This window comes from Hyla sarda, chromosome 8 (assembly GCF_029499605.1).
Source record: "Hyla sarda isolate aHylSar1 chromosome 8, aHylSar1.hap1, whole genome shotgun sequence".
Lineage (NCBI taxonomy): Eukaryota > Metazoa > Chordata > Amphibia > Anura > Hylidae > Hyla > Hyla sarda.
The window spans coordinates 230,047,345-230,067,858 of NC_079196.1; the positions used below are offsets into that span (position 1 = coordinate 230,047,345).

General features: G+C 46.5%; 1 protein-coding gene across 1 annotated transcript; it reads right to left on the bottom strand.

Moving 5' to 3' along the window:
* Positions 1-1,759: 1,759 nt before the first annotated feature.
* Positions 1,760-19,311, bottom strand: LOC130284285 (elongation of very long chain fatty acids protein 4-like). Its single transcript, XM_056534502.1, has 8 exons — positions 19,202-19,311; positions 17,277-17,343; positions 14,334-14,521; positions 13,323-13,403; positions 11,120-11,176; positions 10,366-10,480; positions 7,426-7,553; positions 1,760-2,610 (listed from the first exon to the last, which is right to left on the bottom strand). The coding sequence occupies exons 2-8, from the start codon at positions 17,332-17,334 to the stop codon at positions 2,440-2,442; spliced, it is 798 nt and encodes a 265-aa protein (XP_056390477.1). The 5' UTR covers positions 17,335-17,343; positions 19,202-19,311; the 3' UTR covers positions 1,760-2,439.
* Positions 19,312-20,514: the final 1,203 nt, after the last annotated feature.

The window sequence follows — 20,514 nt, forward strand, 5'->3', positions numbered from 1 at the left end:
CTCTGCTGCCAAACCTAATGGGACTAATGGGACTATCTACTATGTTCTTGCCTAGCTAATATGGGGACAAACTACCAAACTAATAGGAGAGCTACCTACTACCTGCATAGGGGTTTTTTCATACAGGGGCAGCTATCTGGGGGATTTAACCACAGGGGACATAACTACCTATCTGGGGGACATTAACTACCTGGGGGCATGATCTACTAGGAGCCACTACCTCCTGAGGACACTACCTACCTGTAACTTCCATAAGCAACACCTTATTTTCTGTCCGCTAACACAAAATACTCTGATAGTGCCCCTCCCGATACTAGACTCTGGATCGCCACTGGGTGGAGGGGGTGCTGGCTACATACTTGACTACCTGGCTACCTAACTTTATACCTGGATGCCTAACTACTTACCTACATACCTGGCTATCTAACTACCTACATACCTGGCTGCCTAACTACATATATTTCTACCTACTTACATACCTGGCTACCTAACTATGTACATACCTGGCCTTTATATATGGCTGCCTACGTACCTAGCTAGTCACCTCCCTACTGTACCTATCTGACTTTCTGATCTACCTACCTATTTACCTTTTACTGTGCAGGGCACCAAGGAGGGCATTATTACAGTTTGTGGGCCTATAGATGGGGAGATTGTGTAGAGGAGGGCACTGGAAAAATGCAGAGTCTGACATGTTTGTCCTGCAGATGAGATCGTCATGGCGGTCTGATCCAGACAGAGAATAAAAGGAAAGAGGACGCCACCGATCAGAAAAGACGTAATTGTGAGTCCCTTTATGTAACTGTAATCACTTATATGATATACATATTGGGGGAGATTTATCAAAACCTGTCCAGAGGTAAAGTTGCCCAGACGCCCATAGCAACCAATCAGATCACTTCTTTTATCTTTATCAAAACTTGGCAACTTTTCCTCTGGAAAGGATTTGATAAATATCCCCCCATCCTGTGTACAGCTGATATCTACCGCCATATGGTCCTGTATTTAATCACTTATATAGTATACAGATCCTGTGTACAGCTGATATCTACCGCCATATGGTCCTGTATATAATCACTTATATAGTATACAGATCCTGTGTACAGCTGATATCTCCCGCCATATGGTCCTGTATATAATCACTTATATAGTATACAGATCCTTTGTACAGCTGATATCCACCGCCATATGGTCTTGTATATAATCACTTAGATGGTATACAGATCCTGTGTACAGCTGATATCTACTGCCATATGGTCCTGTATATAATCACTTATATGGTATACAAATCCTGTGTACAGATGATATCTACCGCCATATGGTCCTGTATATAATCACTTATATTGTATACAGATCCTATATAGTATACTGGTCTGTATATAGTTTTATTCAGTACAGTATGGCGGTATTATCCAGTTATTGTGCGGTGGTATATATTTACTCCTTATACTGGTATTATTGGTCATGGAAAATTATTTTACCTACATTAAAGTGTTTCTTATATATAAAATGCCGTTTATTTTGTGTGTAGGGGTGGTCGAGAAATTTGGGTGGAATAGGGGCAGAAGTGTGACCAGCAGCGGAGCATCGCAGGGGGCCCTTGCTTTTTTTTTTTTGTCGGGGGGCCCTGAGTGCTGTCAGTCTGCTCCTGCCTGTATGGTATTTATATGGTCAATACAGCTGGAAGAGAAAGCAACACTGCTGCCATCTGCTGGTAACAAGAGGAACTACATGCTGGGAGTTGTAGTTTTGAAAAAGCTGGAGTAACCCTGGTTTGGAAACACTGATATAGGGTCATGTGCTCTGCACTCTGGCAGCTACAGAGTTAATATTTCTCAGGGTATAACCTTTGAGCTGTCAGTTTCCCTGTCTATTGCTTCACTGGATTATCAGCCACTGTGCAGACGTATTTATGACTGGGGTCAAAGTGCATCCGGTGATGTCAGCGTGGACCCCGGGTGATCCCCCGCACTTATATAAGAGACTATATCAGAGATAACAATGTTCTCGCTTAGCGTAATTACAAATAATGGAGACAGTTCGCTGTTACTATGGGAATGACGATAATCACATGATCGATCAATTTAGTTCATTATTCAGCCAATTCTTAAAGGGCCATACACATAACAAAAAATAGAGGTGATAAAATGTCTCCTGTCCTGTATACACTCCCCCCATCACTGTAAACATCACACACATCACCTCTAATAAAGTCATTTATTGTATGTATGGATGTCATCAGGGGGAGGAGTCTCCAGCTCCGCCCCTCCCGTGTTCTGTACAAGGAAATAGATAAAAACAATAATATATTAATATCCCCTGATGCAGCCGAACTGTTTATGGAGTAGAAACACGTTGGAGGTGACCCCTGAGTTATTGGAAGACTTGTGGCCCTGGCACTTGTCACCTTCAGGTCAGTAAACTGTGGCCCCTGGTGGCTCACGCCTTCTTCTTGTGGGGCCGGCGGAGGTAGGTCTGGTAGTAGAAGTTGAGGAAGAGGATGATGAGGCTGATGATGTAGAGGAAGACGGCCAAATTGAAACCGTCCGGGAAGGGGCAGTCGGTGAAAAGGTTGTATCCGGAGTGAAGGGCGATTGCCGCAAACTGGGTCTACGGGAAAGAATACGGTGAAATCAGTACAATGCGATAACATTCTGGGGCCCCAGGGCCACTCTGGAGTCTGGGCCCTTGACCAAAGACAAAATCTTCAGGGGATCTGGAGCACATATCTCCTTCTCTGGGGGAAGATAAATTTCCTATAGAATTGTTCTTATTCTGTCCAGGATTAGATTGTGAGCTCCTGGGGGCAGAGACTAAGAATCTCTGTACAGCGCTAAGGAATATGTCAGCGCTATAAATATAACAGAAATCAATAGATTATAGTCAAAGATGAAACATAATATAATATATAAATATAGGTATAATCTGGTGTATACTCTGTGGTATAATCTAGTGACTATTGTGCTGCATAATATGGAGTATAATCTGGTGTATAATCTGGAGTATGCTCTGGTGTATAATCTGGTGTATACTCTGGGGTATAATCTGGTGTATACTCTGGGGTATAATCTGAAGTATACTCTGGGGTATAATCTAGTGACTATTGTGCTGTATAATCTGGGGTATACTCTGGTGTATAATTTGTTGTATTCCCTGGCGCATACTCTGGGGCATAATCTGTGCTATATAATCTGGACTGTGCTCTAGTGTATAATCTGGAGTATGCTCTGGTGTATACTGTGCTATATAATCTGGAGTATGCTCTGGTGTATACTGTGCTATATAATCTGGAGTATGCTCTGGTGTATACTGTGCTATATAATCTGGAGTATGCTCTGGTGTATACTGTGCTATATAATCTGGACTATGCTCTGGTGTATACTGTGCTATATAATCTGGAGTATGCTCTGGTGTATACTGTGCTATATAATCTGGAGTATGCTCTAGTGTATACTGTGCTATATAATCTGGACTATGCTCTAGTGTATACTGTGCTATATAATCTGGACTATGCTCTAGTGTATACTGTGCTATATAATCTGGACTATGCTCTAGTGTATAATCTGGAGCATGCTCTGGTGTATACTGTGCTATATGATCTGGAGTATGCTCTAGTGTATACTGTGCTATATAATCAGGAGTATGCTCTGGTGTATACTTTGCTATATAATCTGGAGTATGCTCTTGTGTATACTGTGCTATATAATCTGGAGTATGCTCTGGTGTATACTGTGCTATATAATCTGGAGTATGCTCTTGTGTATACTGTGCTATATAATCTGGAGCATGCTCTGGTGTATACTGTGCTATATAATCTGGAGTATGCTCTGGTGTATACTGTGCTATATAATCTGGAGTATGCTCTGGTGTTTACTGTGCTATATAATCTGGAGTATGCTCTGGTGTATACTGTGCTATGTAATCTGGAGTATGCTCTGGTGTATACTGTGCTATATAATCTGGAGTATGCTCTGGTGTATACTGTGCTATATAATCTGGAGTATGCTCTGGTGTATACTGTGCTATATAATCTGGAGTATAATCTGGTATATAATCAGGAGTATGCTCTAGCGTATACTGTGCTATATAATCTGGACTATGCTCTAGTGTATACTGTGCTATATAATCTGGAGTATGCTCTGGTGTATACTGTGCTATATAATCTGGAGTATGCTCTGGTGTATACTGTGCTATATAATCTGGACTATGCACTAGTGTATACTGTGCTATATAATCTGGACTATGCTCTAGTGTATACTGTGCTATATAATCTGGAGTATGCTCTGGTGTATACTGTGCTATATAATCTGGAGTATGCTCTGGTGTATACTATGCTATATAATCAGGAGTATGCTCTGGTGTATACTGTGCTATATAATCTGGACTATGCTCTGGTGTATACTGTGCTATATAATCTGGAGTATAATCTGGTGTATAATCTGGTGTATGCTCTGGTATATAATCTGGGGTATGCTTTGGTGCATACTGTGCTATATAATCTGGAGTATAATCTGGTATATAATCAGGAGTATGCTCTAGCGTATACTGTGCTATATAATCTGGACTATGCTCTAGTGTATACTGTGCTATATAATATGGAGTATGCTCTGGTGTATACTGTGCTATATTATCTGGAGTATGCTCTGGTGTATACTGTGCTATATAATCTGGAGTATGCTCTGGTGTATACTGTGCTATATAATCTGGAGTATGCTCTGGTGTATACTGTGCTATATAATCAGGAGTATGCTCTGGTGTATACTGTGCTATATAATCTGGACTATGCCCTGGTGTATACTGTGCTATCTAATCTGGACTATGCTCTGGTGTATACTGTGCTATATAATCTGGAGTATGCTCTAGTGTATACTGTGCTATATAATCTGGAGTATGCTCTGGTGTATACTGTGCTATATAATCTGGAGTATGCTCTAGTGTATACTGTGCTATATAATCTGGACTATGCTCTATTGTATACTGTGCTATATAATCTAGACTATGCTCTAGTGTATACTGTGCTATATAATCTGGACTATGCTCTAGTGTATACTGTGCTATATAATCTGGACTATGCTCTAGTGTATAATCAGGAGTATGCTCTGGTGTATGCTGTGCTATATAATCTAGATTATGCTCTGGTGTATACTGTGCTATATAATCTGGAGTATAATCTGGTGTATAATCTGGTGTATGCTCTGGTATATAATCTGGAGTATGCTTTGGTGCATACTGTGCTATATAATCTGGTGTATGCTCTGGTATATAATCTGGAGTATGCTCTGGCGTATACTGTGCTATATAATCTGGACTATGCTCTAGTGTATACTGTGCTATATAATCTGGAGTATGCTCTGGTGTATACTGTGCTATATAATCAGGAGTATGCTCTGGTGTATGCTGTGCTATATAATCTAGATTATGCTCTTGTGTATACTGTGCTATATAATCTGGAGTATGCTCTTGTGTATACTGTGCTATATCATCTGGAGTATGCTCTGGTGTATACTGTGCTATATAATCTGGAGTATGCTCTGGTGTATACTGTGCTATATAATCAGGAGTATGCTCTGGTGTATACTGGGCTATATAATCTGGACTATGCTCTGGTGTATACTGTGCTATATAATCTGGAGTATAATCTGGTGTATAATCTGGTGTATGCTCTGGTATATATTCTGGAGTATGCTTTGGTGCATACTGTGCTACATAATCTGGAGTATAATCTGGTATATGATCAGGAGTATGCTCTAGCATATACTGTGCTATATAATCTGGACTATGCTCTAGTGTATACTGTGCTATATAATCTGGAGTATGCTCTGGTGTATACTGTGCTATATAATCTGGAGTATGCTCTGGTGTATACTGTGCTATATAATCAGGAGTATGCTCTGGTGTTTACTGTGCTATATAATCTGAACTATGCTCTGGTGTATACTGTGCTATATAATCTGGACTATGCTCTGATGTATACTGTGCTATATAATCTGGAGTATGCTCTAGTGTATACTGTGCTATATAATCTGGAGTGTGTTCTGGTGTATACTGTGCTATATAATCTGGAGTATGCTCTAGTGTATACTGTGCTATATAATCTGGACTATGCTCTGGTGTATACTGTGCTATATAATCTGGAGTATGCTCTAGTGTATACTGTGCTATATAATCTGGACTATGCACTAGTGTATACTGTGCTATATAATCTGGACTATGCTCTAGTGTATACTGTGCTATATAATCTGGACTATGCTCTAGTGTATACTCTGCTATATAATCTGGACTATGCTCTAGTGTATAATCTGGACTATGCTCTAGTGTATATTGTGCTACATAATCTGGACTGTGCTCTAGTGTATAATCTGGAGTATGCTCTGGTGTATGCTGTGCTATATAATCTAGATTATGCTCTAGTGTATACTGTGCTATATAATCTGGAGTATGCTCTGGTGTATACTGTGCTATATAATCTGGAGTATGCTCTGGTGTATACTGTGCTATATAATCTGGAGTATGCTCTGGTGTATACTGTGCTATATAATCTGGAGTATGCTCTGGTGTATACTGGGCTATATAATCTGGACTATGCTCTGGTGTATACTGTGCTATATAATCTGGAGTATGCTTTGGTGCATACTGTGCTATATAATCTGGAGTATGCTCTGGTGTATACTGTGCTATATAATCAGGAGTATACTCTGGTGTATACTGTGCTATATAATCTGGAGTATGCTCTGGTGTATACTGTGCTATATAATCTGGACTATGCTCTAGTGTATACTGTGCTATATAATCTGGAGTATAATCTGGTGTATAATCTGGAGTATGCTCTGGTGTATACTGTGCTATATAATCTGGAGTATAATCTGGTGTATAATCTGGAGTATGCTCTGGTGTATAATCTGGAGTATACTCTGGTGTATAATCTGGTGTATGCTCTGGTATATAATCTGGAGTATGCTCTGGTGTATAATCTGGTATATAATCTGGAGTACGCTCTAGTGTGTACTGTGCTATATAATCTGGAGTATAATCTGGTGTATAATCTGGAGTATGCTCTGGTGTATAATCTGGAGTATACTCTGGTGTATAATCTGGTGTAAACTCTGGTATATAATCTGGAGTATGCTCTGGTGTATAATCTGGTATATAATCTGGAGTATGCTCTAGTGTATACTGTGCTATATAATCTGGAGTATAATCTGGAGTATAATCTGGTATATAATCTGGAGTATGCTCTGGTGTATAATATGGAGTACAATATGGAGTATAATCTGGTATATAATCTGGAGTATGCTCTGGTGTATAATTTGGAGTATAATATGGAGTATAATCTGGTATATAATCTGGTGTATAATATGGAGTATGCTCTGGTATATAATATGGAGTATGCTCTGGTAAATAATCTGGTACATAATCTCATGTTACCAGCTGCAGGACGGTCAGGTATCGTTTCCACCACAGATATTTCTGCACCGATGGCCCCAGCACCGCGAGCGCGTAATACAGGTACATGAACATATGGACAAAGGAATTCAGCATCCCGATAAAAAATGCTGCAGAGAAAAGAGAAAGACCGTGAATGACAGCGCCCCCCGTCACAGGAGAATATTCACAGTGCCCCCCGTCACAGGAGAGTATTCACAGTGCCCCCCGTCACAGGAGAGTATTCACAGCGCCCCCCGTCACAGGAGAGTATTCACAGCGCCCCCCGTCACAGGAGAGTATTCACAGCGCCCCCCGTCACAGGTGAGTATTCACAGCGCCCCCCGTCACAGGAGAGTATTCACAGTGCCCCCCGTCACAGGAGAGTATTCACAGCGCCCCCGTCACAGGAGAGTATTCACAGCGCCCCCCGTCACAGGTGAGTATTCACAGCGCCCCCGTCACAGGAGAGTATTCACAGCGCCCCCCGTCACAGGAGAGTATTCACAGCGCCCCCCGTCACAGGAGAGTATTCACAGCGCCCCCCGTCACAGGAGAGTATTCACAGCGCCCCCCATCACAGGAGAGTATTCACAGCGCCCCCCGTCACAGGAGAGTATTCACAGCGCCCCCATCACAGGAAAGTATTTACAGCGCCCCCCGTCACAGGAGAGTATTCACAGCGCCCCCATCACAGGAGAGTATTTACAGCTCCCCCATCACAGGAGAGTATTCACAGTGCCCCCCATCACAGGAGAGTATTCACAGTGCCCCCCAACACAGGAGAGTATTTACAGCTCCCCCAACACAGGAGAGTATTCACAGCGCCCCCCGTCACAGGAGAGTATTCACAGCGCCCCCCGTCACAGGAGAGTATTCACAGCTCCCCCATCACAGGAGAGTATTCACAGCGCCCCCTCGTCACAGGAGAGTATTCACAGCGCCCCCCCCCCCCCCCCCATCACAGGAGAGTATTCACAGCGCCCCTATCACAGGAGAGTATTCACAGCGCCCCTATCACAGGAGAGTATTCACAGCGCCCCCCGTCACAGGAGAGTATTCACAGCGCCCCCCAACACAGGAGAGTATTCACAGCGCCCCCCGTCACAGGAGAGTATTCACAGCGCCCCCCGTCACAGGAGAGTATTCACAGCGCCCCCGTCACAGGAGAGTATTCACAGCGCCCCCCCATCACAGGAGAGTATTCACAGCTCCCCCCGTCACAGGAGAGTATTCACAGCGCCCCCATTACAGGAGAGTATTCACAGCTCCCCCATCACAGGAGAGTATTCACAGCGCCCCCTCGTCACAGGAGAGTATTCACAGCGCCCCCATCACAGGAGAATATTCACAGCGCCCCCCGTCACAGGAGAGTATTCACTGCGCCCCCCCCCATCACAGGAGAGCATTCACAGCGCCTCTCCCGTCACAGGAGGGTATTCACAGCGCCCCCCGTCATAGGAGAGTATTCACAGCGCCCCCCCCCCACCGGTCACAGGAGAGTATTCACAGCGCCCCCCGTCACAGGAGAGTATTCACAGCGCACCCCCATCACAGGAGAGTATTCACAGCGCCTCCCCCCACCAGTCACAGGAGAGTATTCACAGCGCCCCCCGTCACAGGAGAGTATTCACAGCGCCCCCATCACAGGAGAGTATTCACAGCGCCCCCCGTCACAGGAGAGTATTCACAGTACCCCCCGTCACAGGAGAGTATTCACAGGGCCCCCCGTCACAGGAGAGTATTCACAGCGCCCCCCGTCACAAGAGAGTATTCACAGCGCCCCCCATCACAGGAGAGTATTCAAAGAGCCCCCCCTCACAGGAGAGTATTCACAGCGCCCCCCGTCACAGGAGAGTATTCACAGCGCCCCCATCACAGGAGAGTATTCACAGCGCCCCCCGTCACAGGAGAGTATTCACTGCGCCCCCCCCCCATCACAGGAGAGCATTCACAGCGCCCCTCCCGTCACAGGAGGGTATTCACAGCGCCCCCCATCACAGGAGAGTATTCACAGCGCCCCCCATCATAGGAGAGTATTCACAGCACCCCCCCCCCCACCGGTCACAGGAGAGTATTCACAGCGCCCCCCGTCACAGGAGAGTATTCACAGCGCCCCCATCACAGGAGAGTATTCACAGCTCCCCCATCACAGGAGAGTATTCACAGCTCCCCCATCACAGGAGAGTATTCACAGCTCCCCCATCACAGGAGAGTATTCACAGCGCCTCCCCCCACCAGTCACAGGAGAGTATTCACAGCGCCCCCATCACAGGAGAGTATTCACAGCGCCCCCCGTCACAGGAGAGTATTCACAGTACCCCCCGTCACAGGAGAGTATTCACAGGGCCCCCCGTCACAGGAGAGTATTCACAGCGCCCCCCGTCACAAGAGAGTATTCACAGCGCCCCCCATCACAGGAGAGTATTCAAAGAGCCCCCCCTCACAGGAGAGTATTCACAGCGCCCCCCGTCACAGGAGAGTATTCACAGCTCCCCCCCCCGTCACAGGAGAGTATTCACAGCTCCCCCCCCCCCTCACAGGAGAGTATTCACAGAGCCCCCCCCCCCTTACAGGAGAGTATTCACAGAGCCCCCCCCCCTTACAGGAGAGTATTCACAGCTTCCCCCCCCCCCTTACAGGAGAGTATTCACAGCGCCCCCCCCCCCCCCCCTACAGGAGAGTATTCACAGTGCCCCCCGTCACAGGAGAGTATTCACAGCCCCCATCACAGGAGAGTATTCACAGCCCCCGTCACAGGAGAGTATTGTGTAATCTGACAACCTATATCCGCAGGTTTTTCTAGGAAAAGACCCAATAGACGCTGTGGTATCTGATTTTACAACCAGGCAAAGCTAAATATTGTATTGTTACCACAAAGGGTTAAAGTAGGGAATGTGTGGGGAGGGCAGTAAGCATTCAGGGGACGTCCTTCATACTCACCCTGACCCCCGGCCACGTACTTGACCCCGGCCCACCAGTTGAAGAGCATTGTGGCGTGGTGATAAACGTGAAGGAACGAGATCTGATTGAACTTCTTCCTCATAATGAAGAAGATCTGAAAGAGGAGAAAAGGCAATGAGAACATCATGAAAATGGAGATACACCCCAGATTATTGAGATACACCCCAGATTACTGAGATACACCCCAGATTACTGAGATACACCCCAGATTACTGAGATACACCCCAGATTACTGAGATACACCCCAGATTACTGAGATATACCTCAGATTACTGAGATACACCCCAAATTACTGAGATACACCCCAGATTACTGAGATACACCACAGATTACTGAGATACACCCCAGATTACTGAGATACACCCCAGATTACTGAGATTCACCCCAGAATACTGAGATACACTCCAGATTACTGAGTTACACCCCAGATTACTGAGATACACCCCAGATTACTCAAATACACCCAGATTACTGAGATACCCCACGGATTACTCAAATACACCCCAGATTACACCCCAGATTACTCAAATACACCCCAGATTACTGAGATACCCCATGGATTACTGAGATACCCCCCGGATTACTGAGATACACCCAGATTACTCAAATACACCCCAGATTACTGAAATACACCCCAGATTACTGAGATACACCCCAGATTACTGAGATACACCCCAGATTGGGAGGTTCCTGTGAATTACTTCAATAATCCAGGAGCTCAGCTCATACTCACTGTATCAAGGAGTTCAATCACCTTGGAGAAGAAGAACCACCAGCAGACCCTCGCCATCTGCAAGAGACCATGAGATCGGGGGGATAAGGACGTCTATAGCCGGACACTAACACCCAGTATGGCAGCTGTCCATTAGGGTGGATATAGAATAAACTTCCTCCTATGATAGAGGAGAGCGGTCCGGACCCACAGACCTCCCGGCAATGTCAGCCAAGTGTATATATAACAAGGAGCTATGAGAAGCAGAATGTGGCCCAGCACACCATGTCCAGAGACGGGGTCTCATCCATAGAGTATAGAGGTCTTGGGTCTGAATGAGAAAAGGAGTCAGGTCAGGAGTGTGAGTATAGGGGTCAGTCTGGAGTCTGAATAAATATAAGGGCCTAGTCTGGAATCTAAATGAGTAGAGGAGTCTTGTCTGGAATCTAAATGAGTATAGGGGTCTGGTCTGGAGTCTAAATTAGTATAGAGGTCTGGTCTGGAGTCTGAATGAGTATAGGGGTCTGGTCTGGAGTCTGAATGATTATAGGGGTCTGGTCAGGAGTCTAAATGAGTATAGAGGTCTGGTCTGGGGTCTGAATGAGTTTAGGGGTCTGGTCTGGGGTCTGAATGAGTATAGAGGTCTGGTCTGGGGTCTGAATGAGTATAGAGGTCTGGTCTGGAGTCTAAATGAGTATAGGGGTCTGGTCTGGAGTCTAAATGAGTATAGAGGTCTGGTCCGGAATCCAAATGAGTATAGAGGTCTGGTCTGGAATCTAAATGAGTATAGAGGTCTGGTCAGGAGTCTGAATGAGTATAGAGGTCTGGTTTGGAATCTAAATGAGTATAGAGATTTGGTCTGGGGTCTGAATGATTACAGGGGTCTGCTCTGGAGTCTAAATGAGTATAGAGGTCTGGTCAGGAGTCTGAATGAGTATAGAGGTCTGGTCTGGAATCTAAATGAGTATAGAGATTTGGTCTGGGGTCTGAATGATTATAGGGGTCTGCTCTGGAGTCTAAATGAGTATAGAGGTCTTGTCTGGAGTCTAAATGAGTATAGAGATTTGGTCTGGGGTCTGAATGAGTATAGGGATCTGAATGAGTATAAGGGTCTGGAGTCTAAATGAGTATGGGGGTCTGGTCTGGGGTTTGAATTAGTAAAGAGGTCTGGAGTCTGAATGAGTATAGGGGTCTGGTCAGGAGTCTAAATAAGTATAGAGGTCTGGCCTGGAGTCTAAATGAGTATAGGGGTCTTGTCTGGAGTCTAAGGGTGCGTTCACACTACGGAATTCCCTCGGAATTCCACGAGCGGAATTCCGCAGTGTGAACTTAACATTAGTGTGAATGAGTCTCCGCGAGACCCGTTCACACTGCAGACAATTCCGCCGCTGAAATTGTTCCGCGCAAAGAAAGAACATGTTCATTCTTTGTGCGGATTCCGCGAGGACTGCATAGCCGTCAATGGTGACTGCTCAGTGCCCCACGGCCCTAGCGCCGAAGCAACTTTGGTAGCGGCCTCCAGGCGGAATCTCCGCTCGCGGAATTCAGCGAGCGGAGATTCCGTAGTGTGAACGCACCCTAAATGAGTATAGAGGTCTGGTCTGGGGTTTGAATTAGTAAAGAGGTCTGGTGTCTGCATGAGTATAGAGATTTGGTCTGGGGTCTGAATGAGTTTAGGGGTCTGATCTGAGGTCTGAATGAGTTTAGGGGTCTGATCTGGGGTCTGAATGAGTTTAGGGGTCTGATCTGAGGTCTGAATCATTTTAGGGGTCTGACCTGAGGTCTGAATGAGTTTAGGGGTCTGATCTGAGGTCTGAATGAGTTTAGGGGTCTGATCTGAGGTCTGAATGAGTTTAGGGGTCTGATCTGAGGTCTGAATCAGTTTAGGGGTCTGATTTGGGGTCTGAATCAGTTTAGGGGTCTGATTTGGGGTCTGAATCAGTTTAGGGGTCTGATTTGGGGTCTGGTCTGGTTCTTACTCAATGTACGTAATTCCACAATGTTTGCAAAATGTTAAACCTGACTACAGGACCAAGTATCTGAGCCTTATCTGAAGCTGGGCGAGTCCCCTGATATAGAGGCTGGTATCAGTAATATGGGGTAGAATATATGAGGCTTTCCTTAAATAGTAAATACCTGTATAATGGTAGAAGGAGCCACTGTAAGACCCCAAACTCTCCCCCCCCCCCATATACTGTAATAAGGTATAATAGACGGCACTCACCCGCAGGCCCAGCTCACTGTTACTGTAGTCCACCGGCTGGCAGAAATAGCTGTACCCCGCCTGCACCGACGTCACCAAGAACTGAGGGAGAAATCGTGATGTCACAGGACAGTATGGAGGGTCCATGTAGATGAAGGTAGAGTATATAGACCAGGATGTGGTATATAGAAGATCAGATTGATTAGATGGGGCCATAGACAGCACCATATGGAGGTAGAGGGGCCAGGCAGATCAGGGTTGCCACCCCGCCGGTATTTCGCCAACCAATCCTCCAACTCCCGGAATGCTGCACCATAACCTATACCAGCGTTTCCCAACCAGAGTGCCCCCAGCTGTTGCAAAACTACAACTCCTAGCATGCCCGGACAGCCGTTGGCTGTCCGGGCATGCTGGCAGTTGTAGTTTTGCAACAGCTGGAGGCACCCTGGGTTGTAAAACACTGACCTATACTCAGGGGTCAAGTCCTGGCAAAAAAAAAGTAGAGGCACTCACCCATGATTTCCACTCAAGGGCTGGTCTTGCTAATAGGAATGGTGTTCCTGCTGTGGAAAAAGTGCAGGAACTCAGTTCCCCCCACGTTCCAGCAGGACTTGACCCCCTGCCTATACTATATACTACTATATAGTTCCACATGCTGGGATTTGTAGTTTTTGTTTGGGGGTAGCTCCTGAGACACAGGCTGTATCAGGGCATGCTGGGAGTTGTAGTTAGTAACTAACTGCAAATCCCAAATTTAATTAAAAAAAAAAAGAGATCAAAAAGTTATATAAAAAAAAATGGTCCTGTTGAAAACTACAGATCGGGAGCAAAAAATGACCCTCATACAGGCCCCGTATATGGAGAAATAAAAAAAAAGGTATAGGGGTCAGAATAGGACATAATTTCCCCCACATATGTGTATTCTGTGATGTTACGCATATATAATTATTTATGCAAATTAGTATGGCCGGTATTTTTTGACATATATATCTATCTCTAAGATCAGGTCACCCAGATAAGGAGAAGACTCACCTCATAGAACATATAGATGGACAGCCCGACCAGGGCCAGGTTATAGATCAGAAGGACAGAGCGCAGCGTGAAGGGCTCCCGCTCCCCCATTAGTTTAGGGCCCAGGGCCACAAGAACGAGGTAGATTGAAAAGATCAGAATGATAGGGACCGGCGAGTAGACGAGGAGCCAGGGGTCCGTGCGGCTATCTGGAAATAACAGGAGAACAGAATGAAGGCTATACACATGCAGGGTTCCCCGGACACCTCGTAGTGGGGGGATCACTCTTAGGACAGGTTCACACTGCCGCTGTGTTAATGACATCACCCTAAAGAAGGAGAAGCAGATTCTATCACCATGGGCCGTCCTCTATGTTACCCAACTGTGGGGAGAGTAGAGTCTATGACCCATGGCGGCCATGACGGTCTAATGGTCTTATAATGATTGTCACTGCGTATCCCTTATGAGGAACTAACAAAATCATGTAAGCCCCCGTAAGCCTCAACATTCAGTGGGAGGAGACTATGTCACCCTACAGTAGGAGGAGCATACCCCAAGTCTCATGGCTAGCATCAGTCGGTGTCACCCTTTGGTAGAAGGAGACTATGTCACCCTACAGTAGAAGGAGCATACCCCAAATCTCATGGCTAGCATCGGTTGGTGTCACCCTTTGGTAGGAGGAGACTATGTCACCCTACAGTAGAAGGAGCATACCCCAAATCTCATGGCTAGCATCGGTTGGTGTTACCCTTTGGTAGGAGGGGACTATGTCACCCTTCAGTAGGAGAAGCATACCCCAAGTCTCATGGCTAGCATCAGTCGGTGTCACCCTTTGGTAGGAGGAGACAGTAGGAGGAGCATACCCCAAATCTCATGGCTAGCATCAGTCGGTGTCACCCTTTGGTAGGAGGAGACTATGTCACCCTACAGTAGGAGGAGCATACCCCAAATCTCATGGCTAGCATCAGTTGGTTTCACCCTTTGGTAGGAGGAGACTATGTCACCCTACAGTAGGAGGAGCATTTCCCAAATATCATGGCTAGAATGAGTTGGGGTTACCCTTTGGTAGGAGGAGACTATGTCACCCGACAGTAGGCGGAGTATATCCCAAATCTCATGGCTAGCATCAGTTGGTGTTACCCTTTGGTAGGAGGAGACTATTTCACCCTACAGTAGGAGGAACATATCCCAAATCTCATGGCTAGCATCAGTTGGTGTTACCCTTTGGTAGGAAGAGACTATGTCACCCTAAAGTAGGAGGAGCATATCCCAAATCTTATGGCTAGCATCAGCTGGTGTTACCCTTTGGTAAGAGTACAAAGTGAAAAGAACAAAAAGAAGAAAAAATGGGGTGCTATTTTGCGTGATATTGCGGGAACGAGTGGACGTGACCCACCACCTCAGCTATTGTGTCGTACTAACCTGTTGGAATTGTGCAACACTGTGATAGGTTTGGGGTGGAGTGGATATATGTAGTTTGTAGCTCGATCTCCCCCATCCGTGTCCCCGAGGGTACGGAAATATGGAGGCAGGATGAACAGACAAAAATGGGGAATCTGTAGAGCCCTACTGCTAGCAAGGAAGGAACTCTGGACGCCACAGATGCACAGGATGATTTATTGGCATAAATTATTTCGGACAACGCGTTTCGGTGCTGGCATGCCCCTTCTTCAGGTCCACAAATAATTAAAGGGGTACTCCTGTGATATACTTTTTTTTTTTTTTTTTTTATCACCTGGTGCCAGAAAGTTAAACAGATTTGTAAATTACTTCTATAAAAAATATTAATCCTTCCTGTACTTATTAGCTGCTGAATACTACAGCGGAAATTCTTTTCTTTTTGAAACACAGAACTGTCTGCTGACATCATGACCACAGTGCTCTCTGCTGACATCTCTGTCCATTTTAGGAACTGTCCAGAACAGCATATGTTTGCTATGGGGATTTCCTTTTACCCTGGACAGTTCCTAAAATGAACAGAGATGTCAGCAGAGAGCACTGTGCTCATGATGTCAGCAAACAGCTCTGTGTTTCAAACGGATAATAGTTTCCACTGTAGTATTCAGCAGCTAATAAGTACAGGAAGGATTAAGATTTTTTAATAGAAGTCATTTACAAATCTGTTTAACTTTCTGCCACCAGTTGATTTAAAAAAAAAAAAAAAGTTTTTCACCGGAGTACCCCTTTAAGTAGATGCGTCCTGAAGTATTACCTGTGAGTTGGTGGCATAGCCAGATTTTGGACAACGCGTTTTGGTGCTGGCAAGTGCCTTCCTCAGGTCCACAAATAATTAGGTAGATGCGTCCTGAAGTATTTCCTGTGCATTGGTGGCATAGCCACCAATGCACAGGAAATACTTCAGGACACGTCTACTTAATTATTTGTGGACCTGAGGAAGGCGCATGCCAGCGCCGAAACGCGTTCTCCGAAAGCTTTTATTCCAATAAATCATCCTGTGCATCTGTGGGGTCCAGAGTTCCTTTCTTGCTAGCAGCAGCGCTCTACAGATTCCCTATTTTTTGTCTTTTCATCCTGCCTTTGGTAAGAGACTATGTCATCCTTTGGTAGGATGAGCATACCCCAAATCTCCATTCTAGCATCAGTTAGTGTCACCCTTTCGGTAAGAGGAGAATATGTCACCCTTTGGCAGGAGGAGCATACCCTAAGTCTCCATGCTAGCATCAGTCGGTGTCACCCTTTGGTGGGGAGGGCTAGGTCACCCTACAGTAGGTGGAGCACACTCTAAGTCTCAAAGCCAGCACCCGTCGTGTTACCCTTTAATGGGAGGAGACTATGTGACCCCACAGTTGGAGAAGCACATCCAAAGTCTCCCTGCTAACATCAGTCGGTGTCACCCTTTTGGAGGAGACTATGTCACCCTACAGTAGGAGGAGCATACCCCAAGGCTCATGGCTGGCATCAGTCGGCGTCTCCTTCGTTGGGAGGGATATTTCATGTTCTTACCTCCATTTTCCAGGGCCCAGATGTAGAAATCTTGTACGGCCTCCCACGTGGAGCCCATCCTGCCGACCTGTAACACATGTACAATATAAGGGTCATCCTAGGAATCCTATAATCCCAGATCCCTACAATTGGCATCGGATCCCGCTGTGGATATTTTTACCCTGCAGCTTCTTCTGTCTCATCACATCTCACCCTGTGAGCCGGAAAATTCCTTAGTTCAGTCCAGAAGATTCTACTTATTTGTTTGTGGCAGCGGGATCCCTGACCTCCCGGGCCTCTGGCGGTCTGCACAGGTTACACATATAGGGGACCTTTTTAGGTGAGGAGCGGTGGTCTGTTCACACAGGGGGGCTGGGTTTAGGTCCTGATGGGTCAGTGTATATTGGCAGCGAGGCACAGTTGCCCTGCAGGACTGTGGTGTAGAAATCAGAGCGGAGAAGACACGGGTGGATATGCAGGAGCTCTTTATGGTCAGAGCTGAGGTGGCTCTTTAGTCGGCCTGTATCTTGGGCCAGTGGGTCCAGCAATGAGATATAGCCTACCGGACAGTACTTTAGGGGAGGCGGTATAGAGGGCGGAGTGGGGTCTGAAGAGATGAGGGACTGATGATGAGAGATCCTGGAGTGAACCTGTGTGAAGTAACACAGTACAGCGGTGGCCTCAGTGAAGTGGACAGGGGCCTCGTCTTGCTGATGTCTTACACCCTGTATTCCAGGAATGTTTAGGTAACAGCGCCACCTAGTGTAAATGTAACAACGAAGCCTCAGTGTCTCCTCTGTGAACTGTAATCATGAAGTTTGCCGTGCCGCTGTCTGTGAAGAAGAGTTATGTAAATCTGCTGTGAGTTACATCATCCGGCAATTGTCTTCTGTTAAAGGGGAACCCAAAGGGGACCAGGATCCAGGATTAGGAAAAGCATGGCTGCTTTCTTCTATTGTGTGTGGAATTACAACTCGGGCCCATTCTGAGCTGCAGTACCACACACAAACTGAGGACAAGAGGGGCGCTGTTTCGAGAAGGAAGCAGCTATGTTCTTGGAGAACCCCTTTAAACCCACATTACAAGTGATTGAGGTTCTCCGCACTAGAGATACGTGTAAGGACCTCCGGGGAAGCAGGTGGGGGGGGGGTGGGGAGGGAAGGTTTCTGCACATCTCATCACTCATTACAATCATTCTGAAGTGGCTGATAACAGAGAATAATAGATTTCATTCATTCTCACAGGAAGTGTCAGGCAAAGATCTCTGTAACCTGGAGACTAATCCCTAAGTGCAGAGAGTATCCCCAGTGAGGTGACCTCTGACCCCTCTCACCTGTGCAGCCCTGACCTCTGACCTATCTCACCTGTACAGCCCCGACCTCTGACCCCCCTCACCTGTACAGCCCTGACCTCTGACCCCCCTCACCTGTACAGCACTGACCTCTGACCTATCTCACCTGTACAGCCCCGACCTCTGACCCCCCTCACCTGTACAGCCCCGAACTCTGACCCCCCTCACCTGTACAGCCCCGACCTCTGACCCCCCTCACCTGTACAGCACTGACCTCTGACCCCCCTCACCTGTACAGCACTGACCTCTGACCCCTCTCACCTGTGCAGCCCTGACCTCTGACCTATCTCACCTGTACAGCTCTGACCCCTCTCACCTGTGCAGCCCTGAACTCTGACGCCTCTCACCTGTGCAGCCCTGACCTCTGACGCCTCTCACCTGTGCAGCCCTGACCTCTGACCCCCCTCACCTGTACAGCCCTGACCTCTGACCCCTCTCACCTGTGCAGCCCTGACCTCTGACCCCCCTCACCTGTACAGCCCTGACCTCTGACCCCTCTCACCTGTGCAGCCCTGACCTCTGACGCCTCTCACCTGTACAGCGCCGACCTCTGACCCCCCTCACCTGTACAGCCCTGACCTCTGACCCCTCTCACCTGTGCAGCCGCCGTCACAGTCCTGACCTCCTCGTCTGTATGAGACGTCTGCAGCACCCGTCTCGGCACAGTGTCACCCTGCTCTGTCCCTATAACCCAGAACGACCACAGCGAACAGAGGAATCATTACACAACACTGCCCCGCCCTCCGCCACATAACAACACCCACATTAACCCTTCATCTGCAGGAACATGTGAGTCTACTCTGCAGATAACTACACCGCTCTGCAGAACATCGCTCTCTTGTCTCCAGTCCCTGACAGATACACAGGGACATTACTCTGATCACTATATACAATGTATCCAGAAAGTCTTCACCCCCCCCCCCCCCCCCGGTCACTATATACAATGTATCCAGAAAGTCTTCACCCCCCCCCCCGGTCACTATATACAATGTATCCAGAAAGTCTTCACCCCCGGTCACTATATACAATGTATCCAGAAAGTCTTCACCCCCCCGGTCACTATATACAATGTATCCAGAAATTCTTCACCCCCGGTCACTATATAGAATGTATCCAGAAAGTCTTCACTCCCCCCGGTCACTATATACAATGTATCCAGAAAGTCTTCACCCCCCCGGTCACTATATACAATGTATCCAGAAAGTCTTCACCCCCGGTCACTATATACAATGTATCCAGAAAGTCTTCACCCCCGGTCACTATATACAATGTATCCAGAAAGTCTTCACCCCCGGTCACTATATACAATGTATCCAGAAAGTCTTCACCCCCGATCACGATATACAATGTATCCAGAAAGTCTTCACCCCCCCCCCCCCCCCGGTCACTATATACAATGTATCCAGAAAGTCTTCACCCCCGGTCACTATATACAATGTATCCAGAAAGTCTTCACCCTCAGGTCACTATATACAATGTATCCAGAAAGTCTTCATCCCCCGGTCACTATATACAATGTATCCAGAAAGTCTTCACCCCCGGTCACTATATACAATGTATCCAGAAAGTCTTCACCCCCCCCCCCCAGTCACTATGTACAATGTATCCAGAAAGTCTTCACCCCCCCCCCCCCCCAGTCACTATATACAATGTATCCAGAAAGTCTTCACCGCCGGTCACTATATACAATGTATCCAGAAAGTCTTCACTCCCCCGGTCACTATATACAATGTGTCCAGAAAGTCTTCACACCCCGATCACTATATACAATGTATCCAGAAAGTCTTCACCCCCCGATCACTATATACAATGTATCCAGAAAGTCTTCACCCCCAATCACTATATACAATGTATCCAGAAAGTCTTCACCCCCCAATCACTATATACAATGTATCCAGAAAGTCTTCA

What these genes read in the sequence shown, in the direction of transcription:
- LOC130284285 (XM_056534502.1), bottom strand. Translation starts at nt 17,334, where the DNA reads ATGGGCTCCACGTGGGAGGCCGTACAAGATTTCTACATCTGGGCCCTG. An exon ending in CTGGGCCCTGGAAAATGGAG is followed by an intron (nt 14,522 to 17,276) that starts GTAAGAACATGA and finishes TGTTATTTCCAG; the next exon opens with ATAGCCGCACGGACCCCTGG. An exon ending in GTACGTGGCCGGGGGTCAGG is followed by an intron (nt 7,554 to 10,365) that starts GTGAGTATGAAG and finishes TTTTCTCTGCAG; the next exon opens with CATTTTTTATCGGGATGCTG.